Source organism: Panthera leo, chromosome E2, assembly GCF_018350215.1.
Source record: "Panthera leo isolate Ple1 chromosome E2, P.leo_Ple1_pat1.1, whole genome shotgun sequence".
Taxonomy (NCBI): Eukaryota; Metazoa; Chordata; class Mammalia; order Carnivora; family Felidae; genus Panthera; species Panthera leo.
Window position 1 is genome coordinate 54,812,907 of NC_056693.1, and position 24,686 is coordinate 54,837,592.

General features: G+C 58.2%; 1 protein-coding gene across 2 annotated transcripts in view; it reads left to right on the forward strand.

The window, feature by feature from the left end:
• Positions 1-24,686, forward strand: part of LOC122209155 (c-Maf inducing protein) — a 230,939-nt gene that overhangs the window by 194,806 nt on the left and 11,447 nt on the right. For both annotated transcript variants that reach the window (XM_042920864.1, XM_042920865.1), the window contains 6 exons: positions 4,150-4,253; positions 5,759-5,863; positions 12,093-12,446; positions 20,618-20,683; positions 21,917-21,943; positions 22,182-22,230. In XM_042920864.1, the coding sequence (XP_042776798.1) occupies positions 4,150-4,253; positions 5,759-5,863; positions 12,093-12,446; positions 20,618-20,683; positions 21,917-21,943; positions 22,182-22,230 (705 nt within the window). The remainder of the gene's footprint in view (positions 1-4,149; positions 4,254-5,758; positions 5,864-12,092; positions 12,447-20,617; positions 20,684-21,916; positions 21,944-22,181; positions 22,231-24,686) is intronic.

The window sequence follows — 24,686 nt, forward strand, 5'->3', positions numbered from 1 at the left end:
CAGAGGTAGCTTCAGAATCTATCCCAACACAACATTCCCGGCAGACACTGGCAACTGAACTGTGTTGGCACGGTGTGAATCGTGTTCACCATTTTCTGCCCTGAGCAATCACATACCATAATTGAATTGTTGCTTATTTCTGAGATCCTCCTTGATTTGAGATAAATGCACTTCTAGTTTTCTGAACCCAGGGGAGAGAGATACTCCGTCCGGTTCTTTCTCCAGGACCAACAGAGAAATCTCCATGGTGGTGGGGGGCCGGGGGGAGGGAGCATGGGTTTCTGCCCTGATTGGAGCTTTTATGGTTTCAAGGGCACTCTCTAACTTCAAGCTTCTGAGAGGAAAGGATTTCTGATTGTTAACTTTAAAATCACCGTGCATGTGGCGTGAGGTGAGGGTTGCACCCCTTCAGAATCCAGAGCAGAGGTTCTGGGGTTTCCTTTGCGAAGGACTTCTCTTTCACAACTTGTCAGTGACAGCCAAACCCCCAGGGCATACTTGTCTGGGCCCATGCCTTCTCGGGACGTAAACATTTCTGCGTGTTCCATGGTAGTCAGTAGTCTGTTTAATAAGAGTTCTTATGGGACATCCGACTTCCAAGGGGAAAAAGTCAAAATTCAGGCAGCCTCCCACAGCTTAACCATACAACGTCTCCCTTATGTTTGGTTAGTTATGGGCTTAGAGTGTTGACCATGTAATAATTTTCTGGATAAGATTCAGAATAGCTCCAGGGCAAATCCAGAATTTATAGCATCTGTTGTGGCCTGGCAGAGATCAGGGACCTTCGGGCATGAATCCTCACTTCAGTTTTACAAACTCCCCAAGGGATCCTCGCGTCTGGGGATGCCATAAAGCTTTGCAGGCCCGCTCTGCTCTTGGTATCTACTAATTACACGCTCTGAACTCTGTCAGAAGAGAACTATAGACAGGACAGAGGAGGGTTCTCTTTCTGCAGAAGAACAGATGTGTGGTGAACAGTGATTGTGGCTAATGCTAGGCTTGGGAAGTATGGTGGGCCTTTCAGGCCCCTTTAATGCTCCCTGAAGCTGATTTACTAGCCATGGGCCAGATGCTCGGCTGGAGCTGGGGCTCTCGGCTGGTGTGGGGCGTCTCGTCACTGGCCTGCCACCAGCCACGTGTCTGTCAGCATAGCATGAGCAGTGACTTCTCTTCACCCCATCAAGGAGGCATTTGAACACTGGGGAAATGGAGAAAACCATACACCACAGAGGTGTTCTGGGATCTCGGGGCTTCCCTTATCCTCAGAGCGCGTCTTCCGCAAATATATCACATGCCCCGTTTCATGGATGCATAAATTGAACCTTAGAGAAGAGTCTTAGAGTGTTACTCACTGGACTGAGATAAAAATTAGATACAAATGGAAGCAGTCCTCTAGAATGTTCTCCTAGAGATTCTAAACCTGTTAAACTGTATCCTCAAGAATGAATGTGGTCCCTGTGCCCACATGCCATTCATTGGGGTGTTCTTGTGGCAAAGGAAGCAAGATGTGGCTGTGGTCCCTAGTGGACCACTGAGTGCCCAGACCAGATTCCAAGAGGAACATTTTTGGCTTTTCCGTAGAGGTAAAATGTCGCTCACCCATATGTCAAAAGGCCATCAGACCCTTCTGTAAGGTTTATTTCCAAGAAAATGACCTTGACTGTCCAGACATCTACTCTCGAAGATAAGGACAGTTACCTTTAGTAGGGTTGGGTTGAAGCAGTGTTCCTAGACTCATAAGCCCTCAGAAGTGGAAGCGGGCATAGAGATGGGTTATTACAACCCTCAGAGACGATCACGTCCTGAGAGGGGTGGGTCAGCCCAAGGCCACACAGCTTTCCTGTCACCCTTTTCCAGGGCGTCAGGGGACTTTAGACGTCGTCCTCAATTTGGAAGCACCGTCAAGCTCCAGGCTTCTCTTCACTCAGGGGCCTCATCTAGCCCGATGTCCTGTGTGTGTGCCTGGGACTGTGTGTGTGTGTGTGTGTGCCTGTGTGTGTATGTGTTTGCACACGAGTATGTATGTTCCTTCGGACCTTTCCCCGTGGTTCCTTCTGCCCTCCTTGTGTAAGGGCACAATCGTGGTAGGAGAATGGCAGAAGACGAACCCCCTCATTGTCCTGAGGACCCTAATTCAGCCTCTTTACTCCAGGTGAAGACGCAGCTCTAGAAGCTTCCTCGTGTGGGCTGGCGGGGAGGACGTGGGAGGGACGTGTTCTACTCGGAGCTTTCAGGAGGGCCGGCGGGATCAGTTGGATCTGTGAAGACAGTCTCGCTGTTTTACCTGAAATTAGATGCTGATCCAGTGACGTCTTATTGAACGGGTTCCACCGAGCGGGGGCAGGAGGAGGGCGGAGGAGTTTGGAGATGTGACTCTTCCCTCGGATGTCTTCCCGGTCACCCTCGTCACCACATCGACTTGCCCCCCCCCCCCCACGACTGTTCAAACCCAGCCCATGGGTTTAGAAGCCCACGAACAAAGCTGCGGGCGGGAGCACCGCCCCCCTCCCCCCCCATTCCACCACCACCCAGACCCCTGCCCGTGACCCTGGGAGTGGAGGCAGCGCCCTCTCCCGGCGGACGTTTCTCCTCTCCGACAAGTCCCTGAGCCAGGGGCCACCGAGGAGATGACCCCGACCCCCCCCCCCCCAGCTGCACTGGGTCACCCGCCCCGTGGGGGTGCCGTGTCGGGGAAGCCTAGCGGGCCCAGGCGTCCCCTGGAGTCACGCTCTGAAGCAGGCGGGAGCCCTCGGCCTCGCTCCGCGCCCCGCAATTAGGCGACCGCTGAGCGGAGATGCCGGGGCTCAGGCCGGGCCGCGGACGGAGATGTCACCCCCGGGGCCTCGTCCTGACGTCAAGCGGATTTACCTCCCCTCCCCCTCCCCCCACCCGCACCCCTTTCGCACGGACCCCCCCCCCCCCACCCCCCCCCACCACACGCCAGCCCCCTGTCTCCCCACCCGCTCGCCCTCCAGGGCGCACACCTCCCGTCCCGGGCCACGGCCCTGACACACGTACACCGCACGTCTCCCTCACACGCCCCACGTCTCATGCCATGCGCGCTCGCGCGCACACACACACACACACACACACACCTCTTCCCACACCCCACGTCTCACTTACACCCACCCCCACACCCCACGTCTCTCTCACACACACACCCCTCCTCCCACACCTCCAATCACACACACCCCTCCTCCCATATCCCACATTTCACACACACAAACACACCTCCTCCTACACCCCGCGTGTCTCTCACACAGACACGCCATTACCTGTCCAGCCAGCCTTTCTCCGAGCTTGTCCGTCTACTTTCATCGGCCTTTGTGATTCCGTGTGCCATTTGTACAGCCAAATGACAAGATCATCTAATGCTCCTTAAGTATTTCCTGGAGCCCAGTGGGCAGCTGGGGTCAGCCTAGAGCAGCCCGGGACTGGGGACCCTCTTCACCCCGGGGCCACGTCTGGTTCTTGGACCTCCCTCCTACCCTCTTGCTCAGGAGAAGGAACAGGTGTCTTTTCGTTGCTGATGTCTGGGGACACGCGGAGTTGCATCTGTCCAGTGCTTCCTTTACGTCCTGCGTGCCCCGGGAAGTCCCAAAGCCCTCCCCCGAAACCGATGGCCCTAGATTGCGTATCCCCTGACTTTGCTGTGTTGAGTGAGCTGAGATAACAGCTCACAGAAAGCAGGGGTCCCAGAAACAACGAGAGGGGACTCCTGGGGACGAGTCTCTGGCTCCCCCAAGGGTTGCGGGGGGCCCAGCCCAACACCCGCAGGCCCCTTCCCAGGGTTGCAGAAGGGAAGCCCCGGCTGGACTGTCTTTTGAGCACATCTGTGCGGCATGCCGACCCCTGTCCTAGCACGGGCCGGGCCGGTGCCGTGCCCATGAGTTCGCCACAAGTCCCAGAAGAGCCTTCAGTGTCAGGACATTTGCTCACCTCCACGGGCGGCCATCAAAGGGGGTGCACGAGAGGGTGACGTGGCCAGCCTCCTGAAGTGAAAAACGTGTGCTGGGAAGAGGAGTTGGCTGGTGTCTCGCCATTGCCTTCGACACCGGCGGTGGTGGGCCGAGCAGGGTCCCCCTGCCCCTTCCGGGCCCCCGGCCCCCTCCGCAGCATGCCCAGCTTCTCCTTCCGCTCTCTCCGCAGGACTTCGGGAAGTGCCCACGACTGAGGCTGTTTACTCAGGAGTACATCCTTGCCTTGAACGAGCTCAACGCGGGGATGGAGGTGGTGAAGAAGTTCATCCAGAGGTGGGTCTCCCAGCGGGACCCCCGCCCTGCCGTGCCTGCCAGCCGGCCTTCCTCTCCACCCCAGAGCTGCGCGTCCGCTGACGCCCCCAGGGAAGCCGGGGGTGTATCTGGGCCCTGAGCATCCGTGTTCTCTGGCAGTCTCCGGCACTTACTAGCTCCGTGACATTGAGCCAGTTACCGTACCGCTCTGGTCCCGTTAACGCCGCGACCCATAGGAGTTGTTGCGTAATTAAAGATGATGTAATATGTGAGGAAGCCCCTAGCGCAGTACCTGGCGCTGGGTAGGAAGTCAGGAAATGGCAATGGTTCTAAATAATAGGATTATTTCCGTGGGCCCACCTTGGGTCTAGAAGTACTGAGTGTGTAAGGAGACAATACCCCTGAGGCCCTGCAGAGCCATCACTGGGGACTTGCACAGCCACCTCCCCAACTTGGGCAAGAGGAAGCCGGAGATGCTGGTTCTTACTCCCTTCCAGTGTTTCAGAGGAGTGGGGTTGCTTTTTCTTTGACTTTTAAATTTTCTCTCTGTGCCTTGGTTTCCTCCTCTGTAAACTGAGAACCAGAGTGGGCGCTTCGCCCAGTTCATGTGCAGACCCCGTGAGCTAATCCACGTAAACGCCAAGAACTGTGCGGATGTGACGAAAATGTTCGCGATAGTTGTCCTCACTCCTCTCATCATTTAAGAAAATCAAAGCAGCCTGTTTAAGCCGGTTTCGAAACTATGCATTCCCTAAATAGACTCACCTAGAATTCACAAAGAATTTCTAAACCCAAATGAAGTGTCCTTCTGGAGGAACCCTGGTGGCTTCAGGGTCCCTTTATCAGGACCCAGTTATGGTTTGTGAAATTTTTTCAGGTTAGGCCTCTCTTACCTCCGGGGGCCACAGTGATTTTCCAGGAATGTTAAGGGTGTTATTCCCAGACACCGAACAGCCCTGGGAGAGGGGTATTAGCCTCATTTTACAGATAAGAAAACTGAGGCACAGAGATAACCATGATAAATAACTATAGCTAGCATCCAGGGAGGACTTAGCAAATGTGTCCCAGACGCCGTGCTGGGCCAGGGTGACTGTAATAATTTTTCTTTCAAAGCAGGCCACTTTTGGGAGTGATATGCAGTATCACAAATGATTATTCCAGAACCCCCAGGCACAGACATGACTGTCTCGGGACGTAGGACTGCCATATGCTGAGTCTTCCCGTGGGTTAGAAAAACTGGGTCCTTGTAACCCACTGAAGAGGAGGCCACGTCCCCGTTTTATAGCTAAGCACATGGAGAGTGGAAAGCACGAGTGATTTGCCAAGGCTGCTTAGTTGGACTTGAACCCAGGCACCCTGGGTCTTGAGCCCGTGGCCTGGAGCTTGGCCCTCTGCTGCCTGCGCCTGGCAGAGCCAGGACCCGGCACAGGGCTTGGGCCACCCCCTCCCCCTCCCCCTCCCCCGCCTCCCTGCGTGGGCATCCCCGCTGCAGCCACCAGCTCACCCTGCCCTCTGCTCTCTTCCAGCATGCACGGCCCCACGGGGCACTGCCCCCACCCCCGGGTCCTGCCCAACCTGGTGGCCGTGTGCCTGGCTGCCATCTACTCCTGCTACGAAGAGTTCATCAACAGGTCAGTCGCCACCACCAGGAGAGCCTGCAGGGCTGGGGGGGCACGCTGCCACCCGCGGATGGGGACACTGAAGGGCCGGGTCGCCAGGGAGGGCGGCCTGTACCTGACCCGGCCGGGGACGTGGGGTGGCGTTCGCCGGGACTGCCTCCCGTTGTTTGCCAGGCCCAGAACCCACCAGGACCTGGGGACGTTACCGGAAAAGCAAACACTGTGAATCAACATTGGCAACTGCAAGGCTGTTGTGTTGACTTGGCCTCAGGAACAAGTGTTTTATTCTGAAGGTTTCTCACCGCCTGGCACATCTGGCACGCTGAGGCTCGTGTGTGTGAGAGAGAGAGTGTGCACACAGGTGCGGCGTGCGTGAGGGGTCGTGTCGGGGGTGTGCGCACGTGCACGTGAGTGTGTGCATGTGTGTGCCCAAGGGCTGGCAGTAGTTTTCTCCCTTTGCCTTCGTAAACACGGGATTTCATTTTGCCCAGGGTCTGCGTGTGTTTCCCGAGCATCTGTGTGTGTGAGACAGTGTCAGATGCTGCTGGGGGGATAACGTGCAGTGGTCAGGATCGAGCCGGATGGAGGCAGGCTGTGAGAACACGAAAACAGAGCCCATGTGGTAGAGAAGGACTGGAAAAAGGCACGATAGGGCACTGCCTTGGGTCCTCCGGGGTGTGGGTGGAGCAGCTTATGAGGGAGGCAGCCCTAGGAGCTCAGGGAGGGGACCCGAGGACAGCGGTGGAGTCTGATGACCATTGCGGACACCCGTGCGTTCCCCACTGGGACTTCCCGGGAGACTGCGTGGAACACGGCTCACGGTCATTCCCCTGAGAGATGATGGTGCTGTGGTGGTTACTTACCGCTTCCATTCTTCCCTGGTTGAGGCTCGCTCTTGGGATGCACAGTGACGCAGATGCCATGAGTTTGTATAGAGCTTTATACAGTGACCTCTCGGGTCGTTGGAGAGAATATGATGTGAAGGACCAGGTGGCATCTGTTGTAGCTCCCCTGTCCAGTTGTTCAGGTGGTACACTGCACGATTCCAAGGACACCAAACTAGGCCTAGCTAGAGCTGGGGACATAGCAGGAATATATTTCAGCCCCTAAAGAGAAGACAGTGGAGGGACACCTGGGTGGCTCAGTCAGTTAAGTGTCTGACTCGAGTGCAGCTCAGGTCATGACCTCGCAGTCGTGGAATCGAGCCCTGCATCGGCTCCACAGTGAGCGTGGAGCCTGCTTTGGATCTCCTCTCTCTCTCTCTCTCTCTCTCTCTCTCTCTCTCTCTCTCTCCCCCCCCCCTCTCTCTTTCAAAATATACAAATAAACATTTTGAAAAGTTTAAAGAGAAGAAGGTGGAGCATTCTGAGACACTGAAAATCTGGACAAGTGAGGCTTGTAAAACAACCAGTGTACTTTGAGCTCCTGGGGAAGGGGCCACAAACACTTAATAAGGGAATATTTTCTTATGACAGGGCCTGAGAAGGGAGGATTTCTATTTTTCATGTCCTTAGCCCTAGGTTCTGATATTCAAAGGGGACCTGTCCAATCTTGACTCATTTCCCTGTTCAGAAGGAGGTGATAGTGTCCCTGGGGCCAGAACAGGAAGATGTCATGCCGGTCAGTCCCAAGTGCTTGTTCTGTGCCTACAGCGTGTTATGTTAGAAGCAAAACACACACACACACACACACACACACACACACACACACACACACACACGGGAGATCAAAGGGTAGTGCATGGCTTGGACAGCGGACACCTATCCTAAGCATCCTTGTGCACATGGACGGTCTCCCACCCTTGACCTCCACACTGTAGTTCTGGAGCCGATCTGAGTGCATTGCCAACTCGGGCCACCCTAGGAAGCAGGAAGAGACTACTAGGAGGGTCACACACTCCCAGGCTCCTTTTCCTCCAAAGGCCCGTGACTCATCTCGGCCTCCCTGAGCCCACGCGGCAGATGCCTGGCCTGGAATTGGGAGGAGGCAGGAGCAGGAGCAGGAAACAGCACCTCCCAGAATTTTCCCTCTGTGTCCTCGAAGCTCTGCTCGGGTGCCTCAGCCTTCGTCTCTCTTGTCCACTCAGCCCTCGTTTAGTGACCGCTCATCACGCGCCAGGTGCCACAGGCACCTAGGTGAACCAGCTAGACGGAGCCCTTGCCCTTTCAGAGCAGACAGTGTAGCGGGAGACGGAGGAGGAGGGAGGGAGGGAGGGAGGGAGCGAGCGAGCGAGCGAGCAGTCATGGTACACCTTGGTCAGGGCTGCGATGATGGAAGCCAGAGGCATAATTAACATGGTCTGTGATGGGGAATCTGAACCCTGGCTGCTATCAGTCAGCTGGGGAAGGTTTACACAATCAGAACATAAACGTAGCACGCATATACCCTATAACCCAACTCCGTATAGCTTTTGGCATATCCACCAGAAGACACGTACGAGAATGTTCTGGCGGCATTATTTGTAACTGCTCCTCACTCAGATCTGCCTCACCCTCCTCTCCAGTGTCCTTCAACAGTAGGATGGTTGGACGCTTGGGGTGTGTTCACACAGAGGAACGCTAGAGAGTGGCAAGAATGGATGAACCAGAACAAGCAAACTGTGAATGAATCGCACAAATGCAGAACTGACCAAAAGAGGCCAGATCCGAAAGATACATACGGTGCGATTCTTTTTCCTGGAACTTCAAGAAGAGGCAAAAGGAATCTGTGGTGATAGAGGCCAGGAGAATGGCCACCTTTGGGGTGGGGAGTTAGAGGAAGGGCGTGAGAGAAACCTCTGGGTTCCTGGAAGTGTTTCACATCTTGCTCTAGGTCAGTGGTTTGAGAACCATTTGAGACCAGGAGCCGTCTTGACGCCCCAGGGGTATCTGGCAGTGTCTGGAGACATTGGGGGCTCCCATGACTTGGGCCGGAGTTGGGGTGCTGGGTGTATCCAGCGGGTAGAAGTCAGGAATGCTGCTCAGCATACTCCCACGTGCAGGATGCCCCTCCTCCCCCCGCCCCGGGAAACAATCTGGCCCCGAATGTCAGTGGTACCAAGGGGGAGGAGTCCCGATCTGGTGGCCGGTGGGAACGTGGGGAAGTTCACGAAGCCCTGCACCTGAGGTTTACGTACTTGACCGTACCGTATTTCGGTTACGCCCAGGGTGTGCCGGAGCCCTGCTGTGTTTGGAAGCACATCGCTTCCCATCCCCGTACTCAGTGGTGGCACCTTGGTGGTTTGGAGTTAGGCCTGATGGGAGCATTCACACTGGCAGATGCCACAATCAGGGCTCTCTTTTCCTGGCAAGTTGTTGTTTCACGTTTACAAGCATATGGGTCATAAAAAAGAAAAAAAAAAGGGGGGGGGTGCCTGGGCCCCATCGCTGTAATTTTGATTTAATTGGGATGGCCCTGGCATTGTTTATTTCTTGTTGTTTTTTTAATTTTAAACTTCGCAGACAAGTCGAGTGTGTGGCCAGAGCAGAGAACCCCTGCTCTAGGGGCAGGTGAGGGAGGGATCCCTCGGAGAGGTGATCTTTAAGTTGAGAGCTCCTGGCTGCCAGCAAGGCAGGAGGCAGGACAAGCTGATCCAGGCAGAGAAAACAGCATGTGCAAAGGCCTGGTGGTGCAGATAGGGTTGGCATTAGTCACCTTTTCCATCTGTGGTCCTTAAACACCTGCCTCAGAATCCCCAGGCTGCTTCCTGAAAATGCAGACTCCTGGACACAGCATTTTCAAGTTGGGCCCAGGAATTTGCATTCTTGGCAGAGTCCGTAGGTGATTCGCTCCTTGATGAAGGCCACTGCAGGGGAGGAAGGGAGGGAAACGGTGTGACGAGCAGAGAGGAAAAGAGAAAGGGGAAACTGGAGAGAACGGCCAGGCCAGGCCGAGCTGCTCCTGGGGGTCGTGATAAAATGCAGATTCAGATTCAGCAGGTCCCAGGCGGGGCCTGAGACTGCTTGCCTAACAGCCTCGCAGTAAGGCTGAGGCTGCTACTCGGGGACCACACTTGGAGTGGCAGAGCTGGCCCTCTGTTTGGGTGGGGGAGTGTTCATTCTCAGAGCCCTGGGGTCTCCGATAGGATTTAAGTAGAGAAGGGACTTGACGGGATGTCAGTTTCCCAGGTCCCCCCTGGCTGCTGCACAGAGGATGGACTGGAGGGGGCAAACTTGGCCGTGGGCGGGTCACAACCAGGGGCCCAGGGAGGAGGCCTGGGGAGGGCGAGGTGGGTCCCAGCCCCCAGCTCAAAGCGGCCCAGCCCCCTTGGAGCCTGGAGTAGTTTCCTGTTAGTCCCTCCAGGAAGTCACCACAAGGCCTGCGGTGCTGCGAGGTCTTTCCTGGGCTCAGGTCCATCCCACCCTTGGCGGTCAGTCCCTGGAAGATAAAGCCCTGTGGGTCTGTCCACAGCGCTCTTGGTGGGTACATGATGTACTCACTGAAGAACAGACAACTTGACCCAGGTTAGCATAGCTTGCTGGAAAATCACCCGCTCTGAGCCAAACAGCCTTGAAAATCCACTCCTAAATCCCAGCAAAGGCAAACACAGGGAAATGGAGTGTTGAGTATTTGGGTAGCAAATTAGCTCTGAGCCCATGGAGACAGTTACACTGCCCGCCACCCCCCCCCCCCCACCCCAGACCACACACAATTTTCCATCAACTGTTGAATTCTCGGACTTTAGCTAATGGGTTTTGTTCTTCCCTAGCAAAGTTTAAAGTGTATTTATCAAACATCCTTGGTGGGCTCGGCTCAGGCCTGGTTGTGGCCCATGCTGGGTAAATTTAGGCCCTCCAGGTGCATTGGGCCTGAGATCTATGCTCAGCCCAGGGCTTATGCACAAGGAACGTGTGCTCTCTTTGCAAGCACGGGACACGTGTGTGTGGCACATTTAGGGAGGGCCTGGACGAGCGGCTGTTGGCGATCATGCCATCATTCTCTGAGTGCCTTGGAGCAGTGGACTTAACCTTGACCGCACACACAGGGAACCCAGAAAGTTACTGGTATCTGGACCCCACCCCAGAGGTTCTGATCAAATAGGGCTTCGGGATGTTCAGAAGTGCCCCCAGGGGATATTGTATCCAGCCAGGGGTGGAAAGCTCGGGCTCTGGGGGCAGGAGGGTGAAGATGGCACAGGGGAGAAATCAGGGAAGACTTTTTGGAGGAGGAGGATCTGCACAGGATCACATGGGATCTCAGAAGCCACGTGGTGGTGAGGAACCAGGGGTTTATATAAGTCAGAGACCTGGCTTCAAATTCCAGCCCCCTCCACTTACAAGCCATGGGATCAAGGGTAGATCATTGGACCTCTAGAAGTGTCTTTCGTCACCTGGAACCAGGAGATGGTAATGCCGGCCATTCACACGTATCTGAGAAGGTGGTCTGTGATAGCACTTAGCGCAGTGGCACCGACAAAGGAAGCCCATTGCTGGAATTGCCTTCACTCTAATGAGCCTCCCAGTAATGTTTGGAAGCACCCAGTGTGGAGGTGCTTTAACCAGCCTCAAGGTTCTGACAAGTCCTGCTGCATAGAGGCCTAATTTCATTGTGTTTGGCCCAGCGTTTCCCACACAAATACGACATCAGTGATGCCATCGAGGCCTTTTCTCAGTGAACCCCTGTTAACAAGCATCATCCCTCCAGGCCGGTGGAGATGCTTTAGCTGGGGGTTCAGCCAAGGGCAGGGCTGATGCCGTGGGCTGGAGGCACCCGCAGACTGCAGGCGACTAGAATTCTGGGGTTTGGGATCCACCTGGGAAGTGGGCTCCCAGGGGAGCTGGATGCTGAGCCTCGTCACCTGACCAGGGACGGGCAACAGAAGTGGGGCCTGGGCCTGCCCCCAGGAGAGAGGGGGGCAGCTGGCCCCCAGGATGCAGCTGGAAGCACAGGCACTTAGTGGATCTCACGGGTGGCTAGGGGAGGCCTGCGGTGGAGGTGAACGCCAAGGCCTTGTGGTAGCACGTAGACTCTGGCGTTTACTCATTCACCCATCACGTGTGTGTTGAATGCCCCCCTCGAGCTGGACTGCCGCAGGAGCCTTCGAGACAGACGCTTAAGCGTGGATGCCGTCTCCACCCCTCCCTGCCTTGAGACCTTGAGCAAACCACCGGCGGAGCCTCAGTTTCCTCACTCGCAGGCTGGGATCTGACAGCACTAGCTCACAGCACTGCCCCCGGGGGCTCCTGGGGTGGAGCCCGGGGCTCTCGCGGGGACTGTAGCTCGCTCGGTGGTGCTCACACACCCTCTCCGCCTCTCCCCGCAGCCGTGACAACTCCCCCAGCCTGAAGGAGATCCGGAACGGCTGCCAGCAGCCCTGTGACCGGAAGCCCACCTTACCTCTGCGCCTTCTGCACCCCAGCCCGGACCTGGTGTCTCAGGAAGCCACGCTGTCCGAGGCGCGGCTCAAGTCCGTGGTCGTGGCCTCCAGCGAGATCCACGTGGAGGTGGAACACACCAGCACTGCCAAGCCGGCACTGACGGCCAGCGCGGGCAATGACAGCGAGCCCAACCTCATCGACTGCCTCATGGTCAGCCCTGCCTGCAGCACCATGAGCATCGAACTGGGTCCCCAGGCCGACCGCACGCTCGGCTGCTACGTGGAAATCCTCAAGCTGCTGTGAGTGTCCCCGCCGCGCGCCTGTCACCGCCAGGGTGGGAGAGGGGAACTTGGCTGCGCCGCCGGGTGCAGCCGCGCCTGCTGGTCTGAGGCCTGCAGGGTGAGCATGCTGAGTGTGTGTGTGTGTGCGTGTGTGCGTGTACTGAGGTGTGTGTAAACGTGACTGGGTGCCCCGGGTGCAGATTTTGGGTATGTATGCGTCTTGAACACATGCTCTGTGCGTGAGAGTGTGTGCGTATGCGGGGGGTGTACGTACAGTGTGTGGGCTCGTGTATGCTTGAGTATCTGGGCACGTGTGCAGGCTGTGTGCATGAGCTTGAGAATGTGTGTGTAAGCCTCTGCGTAGAGCTGCCAGGATGTCCACGAGCACATGGGTGCCCAAATGTGTCTATGAGTGTGTGAGTGGGAGGGGGTCGCCTGAGTGTGTGTGTGTGTGTGTGTGTGTGTGTGCGCGTGTGCGTGTGTGTGTGTGTATGCATTTAGAAGTGGATGTGGGATGTACATGGATCATTCTATAGGGGCCTATATATGTGTTGAGCGTGCCTGTGTGTGTAAATGCACAGTGCCTGAGTGCCTGTGTGTAAGTGCACAGGGATGAGGGGATGTGAGTGCATACATGTGGGTGTGACCATTTGTGCACAAAGGCTGGAGTGTGTGTGTGTGTGTGTGTGTGTGCAGACACGCCCGTGAGCTAGCCTGTGACTGTGTTTCTGTATCGAGTGATCTGTGCATGCTCTGTGTGCCTGCGTGTATTTCTCGGCAAGTCCCGGCCCCTCACCCGGCCTGGCCCGGTGGGCGGTGATGGAGGGTGGCCTGCCGATCAGCTCCGTGCAGGCCTGGCTAGTGGGAAGCAGACAGGAGACCCGGTTCTGCTGCGGTTGGTGCTGCTTCTGAGCCGGGTGCTTCGGGCCCAGTCCTCCCGCTCCCTGAGCCTCGGTTGTGCGGCTCTACAGCGAGGGGGTCTTAATATTTGACCCTTGAGGGTCTTTCCAGTTCTGCCACTCACACGTGAACCGCACAGACCCACCTCAGTGGCGTGCACCTGCTTCCTGCATCCGCAGGTGAAGGAAGGGGCCCCCTTGGTCCGGAGACCCCAGCGGATGCCTCCCCGTGTGGCTCCCATAAGGCCTGTTCTTCAGACAGAGCTTGGCCCCGCTCTCAGGACCGGGTCCCAGACCCGGCATTTCCAGGCACAACCACTGGGGGGTGGGAGGCTTTTCAGAGGGATCACGGTATGGGTACAACTGTGTGGTTACCCCTGACCAGTGCGTGGTGCCTGTCTAATGACCGGGCACCGGGGACACCTGGCTCCTGGGCCTGGTCAGTGCTGCCGGGGTTTCACCGCGTCCCTGTGCCTACACGACTCTGCACGGCGTGCTGTGTCTCTCTCACGGACGTATTGCTGCCCTGAGCGCGCTCCTGGGCTGGACAGTGCAGGACAGCCTCTCGGTCGCCTGGAGAGCCGGAGAATTGGACCGGGAGGTGCCTGGGGGTGTCCGCCGTGCTGTACAACCAAGGCCTGTGGTATCTGTGTGCACACATACCTATGCATGCACGTGCACACACACACATACACACGCGTACGTTATGCAGTGGCTTCTTGTGGCTTGAGAGAAGAAGAGAGAATTCGGGTGCGGCAGAGGCCAGCTGAAGGCACTTCCTCTGTCCTTCCTTTGGCCCCTGAGAGGGGAGGGCGAGGCCTCCCCGGGTCCCCAGGGTCAGCGCCAGCCTCAGCTTCTAGCAGCAGAGGCCAGCTGAGGGCACAGCCACTTTTAGCGACCTCCTCACGCTCCCACACCAACCGAAGGAAACTCCAGGTTCTGCTCGGGGGCATTGCTGAGAACACACGTCCGTCTCTCTAAGGCAGGGGCAGTCCCCACTTGCTCCCAAGAGCAGAAGTCAGCCCTCCGGGGGATAGGTCGGCCGTGGCCCACGTCTCCTCCTCGCCCTGGTGGAGGCAGGGTCCCCCGGGCCAGAGACGCCCCGCGCTCTCCTCGGCCCCTTACTTCCTCTGGCTGTTTTCCACAAGCACCTGGAACCCCAGGCCTTCTGGCCCCGTCCCTGACTCCGATTTCTCATTAAGCATCAAGGGTTTGTGTTTCATCATGCAGCTGACACACGGTTTTTTTCCTTCTTCACAAACGTGCTCACGAATGCGGACTCTGTTCTCCCTGGTCTGCTTCTAGGCCTCCTGTCCGCCGGGGTTGTGTAGCCACCAGGGCGTGGGGGGGGGGGGGGGGGGGGGGGGTGTCAGGTGTCGGGTGCTGCCCACCGGGAGGCGGTCCTGACTACTGACCACTGCCCGGAATAGCCCCTCACCCCTGCCTGAGGGTCTCCACGAAGCTGGTTTATGTTTCCAGAAGCCTTTTCACCTTGGGGTGGGACAGCACCTCCGAACACCGTTTGCACCTGCTAAACTCTTCCTGGCCCTTTCCCTTCTCTGACCCTGCTGCCCACCCAGGGCCCTCAGACACGCCGGACCCACAAACCCCTGCAGCTCCACGGGTGAAACGTCGGAAACGACGCAGATTCAGAGCCAGACTGCTGAGTCCAGGGCTGCGGATGCCAGGAGGGCTTGTGGCCTTGGACGAGTTTCGTGTCCTCTCTGAGCTACACCTGCCTCCGGGACGTTCTCTGGGCACCTCACGGGCACAGACGCTAGGCCAGTGGGAGTTACCGCACTTTCTGGGTATAACGGGGCTTCCTCTGTTTTAAGACACCGTTGGGAGCGAGGTGCGTTCCCGATTCTGTAGCGCCTTGAGGGGAAGAGAGCCCCAGTGAGGCATTCAGCACACAGATCGCAAGAAGCATGTGTGGTCTGAGAACTCAGGACCCGTGGCCTTCTGACTTAGCCTGCCGTGCGCTGCAGGCGGCGTTCTTGGCTCCTCTGGGCCTTGGTTTTCTTGTCCGTACGGTGCGTGTCGTGACGTAGGGCCTTTCTGCCGGCCCGGCTCTGGTTCTTGGTGACAGTGCGCTGCTGTTCCCAACTAGCACACTCCTCAGTCAGAGTTACGTGAGGGAGGGGAAGCGTGGACGATCCAATGTGGAGCGGGGCTTCTGAGCAGGGCATTGTCGGGGCCACGGGAGCCGTACTTGGAGCCGGGGCCCGGCCTGGCCCATCCACCGGAGCCGGCACTGCTCTTCCCGGAGCGTGACGGCAGCCCAGCCCAGCCCACAGCCCCGGATTACTGGCTTGTTCCCAGAGGAAGGCGTGTGCATTGTTGGAATCTGACACCTTTGAAAAGTAACATAAACCACGAGAAGTTCCCTGGAGACCCTTAAAAAGGAAAACTATTCCCAGCGCAGGCCAGCCTTACCCTTTTGAGGCCCGGGCCGGGTGGCACGATGGAAAGAATGTGGACTCGGGAGGGAAATCCGAGCAGGTTCGGGTCTACGGTAGTTTGGAGTCCACCTCTTAACCTGCTGGGCAGCTGTGTCCAACTCACGCATCTATTCGGGCATCCCGCTACCGAGTGCCCTCCGCACGCGTCCACCGGGCCAGGCTCTACGCCAAATGCCAGGGCTCCCAACTCCTCTCCTGCCCTCAGTCCCTCTGGATCTGAGTGGCGCCAACTACTGGCAGTGGTGACGTTGCCCGCCTGGGGGGGTGGGGCGTGGAGAACTGCTGCACACGGTGGGGGGCCGCAGGCAAGGGGCCGCTCTTCCTTCCGGGAAGAGAAGAGAGCAGACGTCCTGAGGGAGAGGTGGGCACATCCACCCTCTCTGACCAGCTCGAATCTGGGTGTTTGTTCTTTTGCAAAAACCCGGCGTTTGGAAGAGGCCCTGGTGGGCTGGAGGGAAGCGGAAGATGCCTCATCCTCGGGGGCCTTAAGGGAAAATGCAGACAGACGTGGGGTCGTCCCGATGACTGGGCGGCGTCACTAGAACGTAGAAGGCAGGCGCTGGGGAGGGGACACGGGAACCGTCGGACATCGCCCAGGGTGGCCCTGCCTGGGAAGGAGCTGCCCCAGCCAGAGGCCGCAGCTCCCCTGTGCGCGCCAGGCGCGAGGTGCACGGAGGGGACCGGTCGGGGGCTTGCAAGCCCTGTCACACAAGGAATGGCTGAAATGGCTTCCGACAGGCTGAGGGATGGCAGGGAGGCGGGACGTGACGGTGGGGCCAGGACCGAGTCCGTGAGCGTTGCTGGAGTCTGACACCCCCACCCCGGGGTTGGGGCCCGCGAGAGTCGGGGTTCGCGTTGGGCGCTGTCCGGGCCAGTGTGCCCGGGCCTTGCGGCTTCTCAGGGCTCAGGCTGGCGCGTCAGCTCCTGTTGTGCGGCCGGGGCCGCGATCTCCCCATGCCGCGGACGAGCTCTGTGAATCGGGAGGAAAGGGTGTGCTGGGAGGAAGCGTCTCGTCTGCGGGGCAGCTCAGAGCTCTGCTTCGGGCGGCAGCTGTCAAGTCGGCCTGCGGCTTCGCGGGGCGTAGGTCACGTCTCCGCCAGGCCGAAGCGGCTGCCCCGGGTCCTGGGAACCACCCTGTCCCCGTTTCCTGTGTCCGCCCCTTCACCTGCCCCCCTTGTCCCTGGTGTCGCCCACCCCCAGCACAGCAAGAGAAGGGGACTTCTCAGCCGTCTGGCCTCAGACCATCCGCGTGGCGCGGCGTGAGGCGGGAGACCTGGGCCTCCTGCGCCCCGACTCCAGCTTCTCCCCCTGTGAGCGCCGTGGCCTTCGGCGGCTGTCCGACCTCTTAGGGAGCAAAGAGCCTCTCTAGAGCCAGCCTGGCCCCATTAATGCCAGGACCAAGTGTCTGGGGAGTGACACCTGGGACTCATTGGAGGCCTGCAGGACACTTATGCTACCTCATGTCCCTTTCCTCCCTGAGCACGGGGCAGGCCTGGCTGCCTTCTTGGGGGTGGGCAGTCAGGCCGCTTTGAGCCTGGTCGCTGATCCCCCTTCGATCCTAGGCCGGGCCGGCCCTGCTCTCCGGAAGCCCACGGCAGGTGCTCTGCTGGCCACGGGGGGCCCACAGCCCACCCCCCGGGCCTGGCCAGCTTCTGGGCACCCAGCCTTTGCCCGACACACCTGCCACGTACCCCCAAACTTGTAGACCTGGGCGTTTGGAGCAGACGAAGGCGCCGACCGCAGACTTGCAACTGGCTTGGCCGAGGCGAGGGAGGAAATCTGCCGCCCTCTCCCTCCTCGTGCCCGAGGCCCCCACGCTCAGCCCCGTGTGAGCTGCCACAGTGCAGCCGGCAGGAGGCCGAGCTGTGGGCCTGGGAACACGGGTGACGCACAGTGCCCCACGGAACGGGCCTGTCGATGCCCCCTTCTGTCCAGGAGCGACCCCGGGCCGGGCTGTGTGGCCCTGAAGCCCAGCGTGCGCCTCACGCCCGGTACAGCCCCAGCTCCGTGGCCTCTGACACCCACTAATTATGAGCGGTTTGAAGTCTCCTGGGAGTTTTCTCTGTTTAATGGTATTTCTACGTAGAACATTTTTTTTTTTTTTTTAAGCAAAAGAATAACCAGGAGTGCCTTCCTCCCTAGAGGGAAGTGGCCTTCCTGCAGAGATGTAAGCGGGAGACCGGGTGTCGTGTCGTTCGGTTGATGGAGCACGGATGTGGGAGCCCGGCTCCTGGGTTCAAGTCCCAGCTCCTACCAGCTGTGTGACGGCCGGCGCTGGCCCTCACTGAGCGTTCTCATCTATAGAATGGGGGTGGCGGGTGCATCCAGCTCAGCATATAAACAGACACACGGTGTATCGGGAGAACAATTAGGGACAAATGTCGAGAAAGCTCCTCGGGGTGGTGGGGGGCAGAGGAGCACCGGATGATGATGAGAACTAAATGGAAACGAGGACCACGGTTCCGGTCTGGGTCCTTTCCTCTGCCCGGGCTGGTCTGAGCACCGTCGGCGCCTCCTGGGGGCACCGCCAGGCGTCAGTAGGGGTCCAAACGTAGCGCCCCCTCCTGCCAGGATCCGGGTCAGACTGCACACTCAAGCTTGCAGCTGGGGACACGCACCCCACTTGACAACATTTCCTTCCACCTGGGAGTGAACCCCACACCCTGGCCGCGTCTCTCTCGTGTGTACCGGGGCCGCAGCTCAACAGTCCTCTTCTGGGCACCAGCCGTCCGCCTGGCCTGGTGCCCGGCATGGCAGGTGCAGAGATAAGACGCAGCCCCTCCCAGGGTGCGGGCACCTGGGTGCCCCGACCGTCTGCAGCTCAGGCGGGGCCGCTCCAGTGGCCTCGGTTCTTGTGTGAGGGGTAAAGCACCGGGACTTCGGAGGTGCCCGCCCGGCTTAGCACAGTCGGTGAGAACTGGCTACTCCTGGGTTTGCTTTCTGGCAGAGTCCCCCAAACCAGAGAAGTAGGGGGACCCGGGGCAGGGACAGAGGTCACAACCCCAGAGGCACCTGAGGTCAAACCCAAACCCCCAGTTGGTGACTTGTGCAAATATGAGGCATCTCTGGGCTTTGTTTTCCTCCTGCAATGTGGGTTGTCGTAATTGGGGTCTCGCGGGGCGCCTGTGAGCGTTAACCGGGACCCGTGTGAACGCTCTGGCTCCTGGTAAAGGCCCGTCTGTCCTCTGGCTGAGGCACCGCCGTGTCCCACACGTTCCTTCCCCTGCCCCTGACCCTGCTGGCTCCCGGGGGGCCGGCTGTGCTGGTACCGTGTGTGGGGCACCCCTGCCGACTCCACAGCGGCCTCCAGAAACTCTTGCTTCCTTTCTGGGGACCTCTCTCTGCGGTCACCCTGCCAGCTCCTTAGCCACTCCCTGCCTGTAATACAGATTCGCAGTGGGTGGTGGTCGTGGGGCCATTTCCATGGTCTGAGCAGTGAGTGCTCTCTCAGCACATTGCAGCTGTCATGCTCATTCATGCCAAATGTCCCTGTTCTGGCACAGTCGGCCCCTAGGTGGGGGGGGGGGACCCTCCAGTGCCTGGTCTCACCTGAGGCCTCAGCCAAAGCCTCAGCTGCCGTCTGTCAGAGCTGGCGAGAGCCAGGCCTGGGTCTGATCTCCCATCCACCACAGCTGTGTTAGCGTGCACAGTTAACTTCTCTGAGCCTCAGTTTCCCCATCTGTTGAGTGAGGCTGATCTTCACCGTGAAGAAGAAGCAGGCGAAGTTCTCGGCGTGAAGGAGTATGTGCACAACGTGCCGGCAAGGTCGCAGCTGCTGGTATTTGTTCCATTACCGTCATCATCACCGTCATTGGCAGGGACCTTTTTTTTAGTTTATCTATTTTGAGAGCGAGTGTGTGTGAGCAGGGGAGGGGTAGAGAGAGCAGGAGAGAGAGAATCCCAAGAAGGCTCCGCTCTGTCAACACAGAGCCCGATGTGGGGCTCACGCTCACGCACAGTGAGGTCATGACCCGAGCGGAAGTCAGACGCTCAACCGACGGAGCCACCAGGCGCCCCTAACAGTGACTGTTCAGGAGAAAAAAGCTGTTATCTGGACAGAGGAGTAGAAGTAGCTGATAAGTCAGGAGGGTTGCCCCAAACTGCAAATCAATAGCATACCATTTTTATGTTTTATATGAGTAAGTCTACAAATTTGCCACCGGGTTCTGGACAAAGATGAGAACACCTCTGCGTTCCCCTCATAAGCCCCCCGGGCCAGACCGCTTGGGCGGCCGCAGCAAAATTACACAGACCGGGTGGTTTTGACAACAGAAACCTGTTTTCTCGCAGTTCTGGAGGCCAGAACTCTGAGATGATGGCGTGGGCGGGATGGGTTTCGTCTGGGGCCTCTCTGCTGGGCCTGCAGTCACCTTCCTTCTTCCCGTGTCCTCACACAGTCTTGCCTCTGTGTGCGTGTCTGTCCCGGTCTCTTCTCGTGAGGACGCTGGTCGCGCTGGGTCAGGGCCCACCCTCACTGCCTCGTTGCACCTTCACTGCATCTGTGTTGCCAAACACAGACACGTTCTAAGGTGCCGGGGTTGGGATTTCAACCTGATAACTCAAAAGTCAGAAGGAACAACGATCGGGTAACCTGGGTGCAGAGGTGAGGTGGGATGAGGCCCCAGGGAGCCAGATGGCTGGCCCCTTCGGTTGCCTGAAGGAACTCTCCGGACGGGTTCTGTCTTTCAGGCTGGCAGACACGGGCCGCTCATCTTCCCAGCTCCCTGCAGGCGGGAGGTGGCTGGAGCACGGTTGGCGAGTCCCCGCCAGACCCCCGCCCCGTCCTTGGCCACAGTCCGAACCTGACTTTCCCCCCTTCTCTCTCTAGGTCGGACTACGATGACTGGAGACCGTCTCTGGCCAGCTTGCTTCAACCCATTCCATTCCCCAAAGAGTAAGTCCCACACCGGTCTCTGACCTCAGTGGTCCACCGGTCACCCCGAGAACACCGCGGGCGGTAGTGGGAGATGGAGAGGTTGGTCCTCAGCTGTGAGGCCCCTGGGGAGGCCCCCCACCTCCGGAACACGGGGAGATTACCTCATGGCAGCGACACGAGGATTCGCCGAGCCAAGCAGGCAAACAAAGCCCTCCCCACCGAGCCTCCGTGCAGGGGAGTTAGCAACTTCTGTTCTGCTTCAGGTGGGAATGGGAATACCTGTCTGTGCTCTCTCCGGTGGCCACAGCGAAAAGCGGAAGATAATGCACGTGGAATTGCTCTCTGTGCCATGCCGCCCGCCATATGCTGAAAGCTCTCTTATTGCACCCATTACGATTATTAGCTTGTGTTCCACACTGACTTGGGCCAGAAATGGACCCTCCCGTCTCTCTCTTGCCAGCCCTTGTGCCAATATTGAATTTATCACAGGAAAATAGGGAGAAAACTGTCTAGTGGATAATGGCCTGCGGAGAAGGCTTTGTCGGAATAACCCGGCCCTAAAATGCCTCCAGGTCTCTGTTTTGACAGATGTGGAGAAGCCAGGCCTCAGGAGGCAGCTCAGGGCTCTCTCAGGAGCCGATTAACGAGCCTGTGTTTATGAAATGCGGCTCTCCGAGGGGGACATTATACCTGGTAATTGCCCCATTTGCTGGCCTGGCCCGTCCCTGGGGCCCCCAGGACTCAAGACCGGAGAAATCCGACTCCTGAGAGCCACGGCTGTCTCCAAAGAGCAGTGGCGTCACTGGCTGCGCTCACTGTCCCCATAGCCCCGGGGACACATGTGACGGTGGGCCCATGATGCAATTCGCTTGGAAAACGGTCCCCAGATGCCCCTCTGATGCACGGCGATAATTAGCACAGCCGCACCTTAATGGTGGAACAATTAGTGCACACACCTGGGTCTCCGGTGCCCGCGTGCACGTGCTCACAGACACCTGCTCAGCACCCACAGGTGTGGGACCCGGGCCGTGGGGGGCTCGGTATGCTCCCGTCGCCAGGATCCTGGCCTCGTCCAAGGAGGCCTTCGCTTTGCAGTTTCCAAGAGGGACAGAATGTCCCTGTCTCACTCTCAACCTCCTCCTTCTTCGGATCAGACATAAAGCCGCACCGTCCCCAGGGGAAGATCTTTGGATCACTGAGGGTTTCGAAAGCCCCCCCGCTAACTGCAGTTTCCCTTTGCTTTTGTTACAGAGCCCTCGCACACGAGAAGTTCACCAAGTGAGTATTTGGCCACCTCCCTCATCACCTCCTTCCGGTGCGAATGTCCTCTGCCGCGGCCATGCTCAGCGGCCAGCCCTCCTTCCAGCCCGTTCTCGGTCACGTGCATAGCCAGGCCTGCCCGAGGGGTTTCCTGACCCCGCCAGCTCCCCCGCCCCAGCCCTCCCCTCAGCCCCCATCACCGTCCACACAAGCCAGGACCCTGGCAATGACTCCGCCCCCACCCTGTCTCTTTCAGGGAGCTGAAGTACGTGATTCAGAGGTTTGCCGAAGACCCGCGACAAGAGGTGAGCCCCCCACTCTGCCTCTCGAAGGCACCTTGTCAGGGCTACGGCATGATGCCTGTGGGCCACTCTGAGCCTTCTGTGGCTCTGTCGGGGCCTCTCTGTCTCCCACAGGCACTCAGAACACTGTACAAAGGCTCCTTGACCTGGAGCGTGAACACAACCGCCACTCCCCCCCCAACCCCCCCCCCCCACTGCTGTGATTGGGGGGTGGGGGTGCCTGGCCCATGATGTCAGCCTTTTACTGTAAACTCAGGCTAACCAGAGGTGGTTTGCCACCAGCTGGCGGTTTCTTCTTGGAGCACAGGCCTTGTTAGGGGCGGGCTGGCACAGGGGCTCCCAGCCAGCTCCAGGGTAGTGCTGGTCCCTCTTTAGCCCTGCCGTTCTGACATCCGCAGGTCAGCAAAGACATCTGAGCTGGGAAGACATCTGAGCCGGGGTTCATTTCCTGGGCATGGTGGCTGAGGGCCTCTGAAGGGCCGCTCTGCCCCCCCCCCACCCCCCGTATCTGGGCTTCAGGGAGAGGTCAGCTTTCCCCCTGAGGCTTCGTGAGCAAGGACTCGGGTGGCCTGGGTTCCTCCATCCACTGCATCAGGGACATCAGAGACACCTGGCCTTGGTCAGGTGCTCACCCTGTGTCGGGCACCTGCGTTTTCTCCTGGAGTCCTTGCCACAACCACGAGTGGGGTGTGTCGTCAACCCCATTTAACACCAGAATTACCCTCCTTTTGGAGCTGAGTGACATCTCCTTGGCCACGCAGCTGGTACCTGGCCAAGGCAGGGTTCAAACCCAGGGAGTCTGCCTCCAGAGCCTGTTCGGTAGGTGGGGCCAGGCAGGGCTGCAGACATGAGGGGGACTCCCACTGGCCCTGCCCCGAGGAGCTCACAGCCCCCTTCTCCACCTGCATGGATCCTGGGGTGTGATGAGGGGATCTGGCTTCTGGCTGGGGACAGACCCCCAGCAGAGCGGAGGGTTGAAGATGGGCAGAGGACGAAGGGATTCCTTCTTCTTTTAATTTTTTTTTTTTTCAACGTTTTTTATTTATTTTTGGGACAGAGAGAGACAGAGCATGAACGGGGGAGGGGCAGAGAGAGAGGGAGACACAGAATCGGAAACAGGCTCCAGGCTCCCAGCCATCAGCCCAGAGCCTGACGCGGGGCTCGAACTCACGGACCGCGAGATCGTGACCTGGCTGAAGTCGGACGCTTAACCGACCTCGCCACCCAGGCGCCCCAGGGATTCCTTCTTCTTAACAGAGCCAGAATATATTCTTTTCCGGCCCCACGGTGAAACATAGTTCTAGAACACCTTGATTCTAAGCCCTGATTCCAAAAGTGGTTCCCCGGCTGCAATGGGAAAAGCGGAAATGCTAGCTAGGCAGGTCTGGGCTGCGCTAAGCCATTCTTCGCTGCATGTGAAGACAGATTCCCAGAATTCCCCTGGAAAGTGAGCCTTTATTTCAAACACCAACTTTGAAGTTGAAGAATAAAAGTGGTCCCAGCTGCTTCCCAGAGTGGAGAAGCAGAGCCAAGTGCTGGGAGGAGACTTGCCGAGCCCTGCACCATACGTGAGGCCCGGGGGACTGGTGAGCGAGGGGCCAGGCCGGTCTTGCGGAGGGGTGGGGTGCAGAGGCCCGGCACCGCCCCCCCCCCCCCCCCCCTCCTCGCCAGGCCCTGCTCCGGGCTCCTCTGAACCTCTTCCTTTGATTCTGTTTCTCGTCCCCTCTCTCCCCTCCCACCTTCTGCCTCCTAAAGAAGCCGGACTTCTAAACCGTTTGATACATTTGCCGAATAGAGTTGCATACTCTTGATTCCCTATTTTTTGAAGTAGACAAATTAACATTTGATATTTTTCCGACTCAGAGGGAAAGAAGTCAAAGCCTCCCACCCCCCTGCCTCTGTTTTCTGTTTACTTGTGTGTGGGTTGTGATCAATTGAATATCTGTAAGTAAGTGGCTTTTGGCAGCAAATTGTCCTTCCTTCACTCCTGAAGGAAATGATTGGCCACTTCTATCAGGTTTCTTCTGAGGACAGAGAGGAGGTAAGAAACAAAGGCCTTGGTTTCCCTCCCTCTCCCTCTCTCTCTCTTTCTCTCTCTTTCTGCAGCTATAGTAGGGTGGATGTGGATGGAATTTCTCCCAAACACACATACGTGTTTGCACACGCCCACCCACCCACCCACACGCGGAACTCTGGGAAAGCAGTTGAGACCCAGAGAGAGCGGTGCATGTGCATGAAACCGCCCCACCCTGGACAGAGCGCCTTCCAGGGAGAGGCAAAGACTCAGAAGGTGGCTCAGGGGACACGCAGCGAGGGCAGCAGGCAGACCCCCAGTGGTGGAGGGGGCAGATGTCCTGAGAGAGCAGGACAGAGGAGGGTCAGACAGCTGAGGGCAGAAAGCAGGAGACAGGACTTAGAGGTGCAGAGAGAGAGGAGACGAAAAAGAGCTGCCCCCTGTG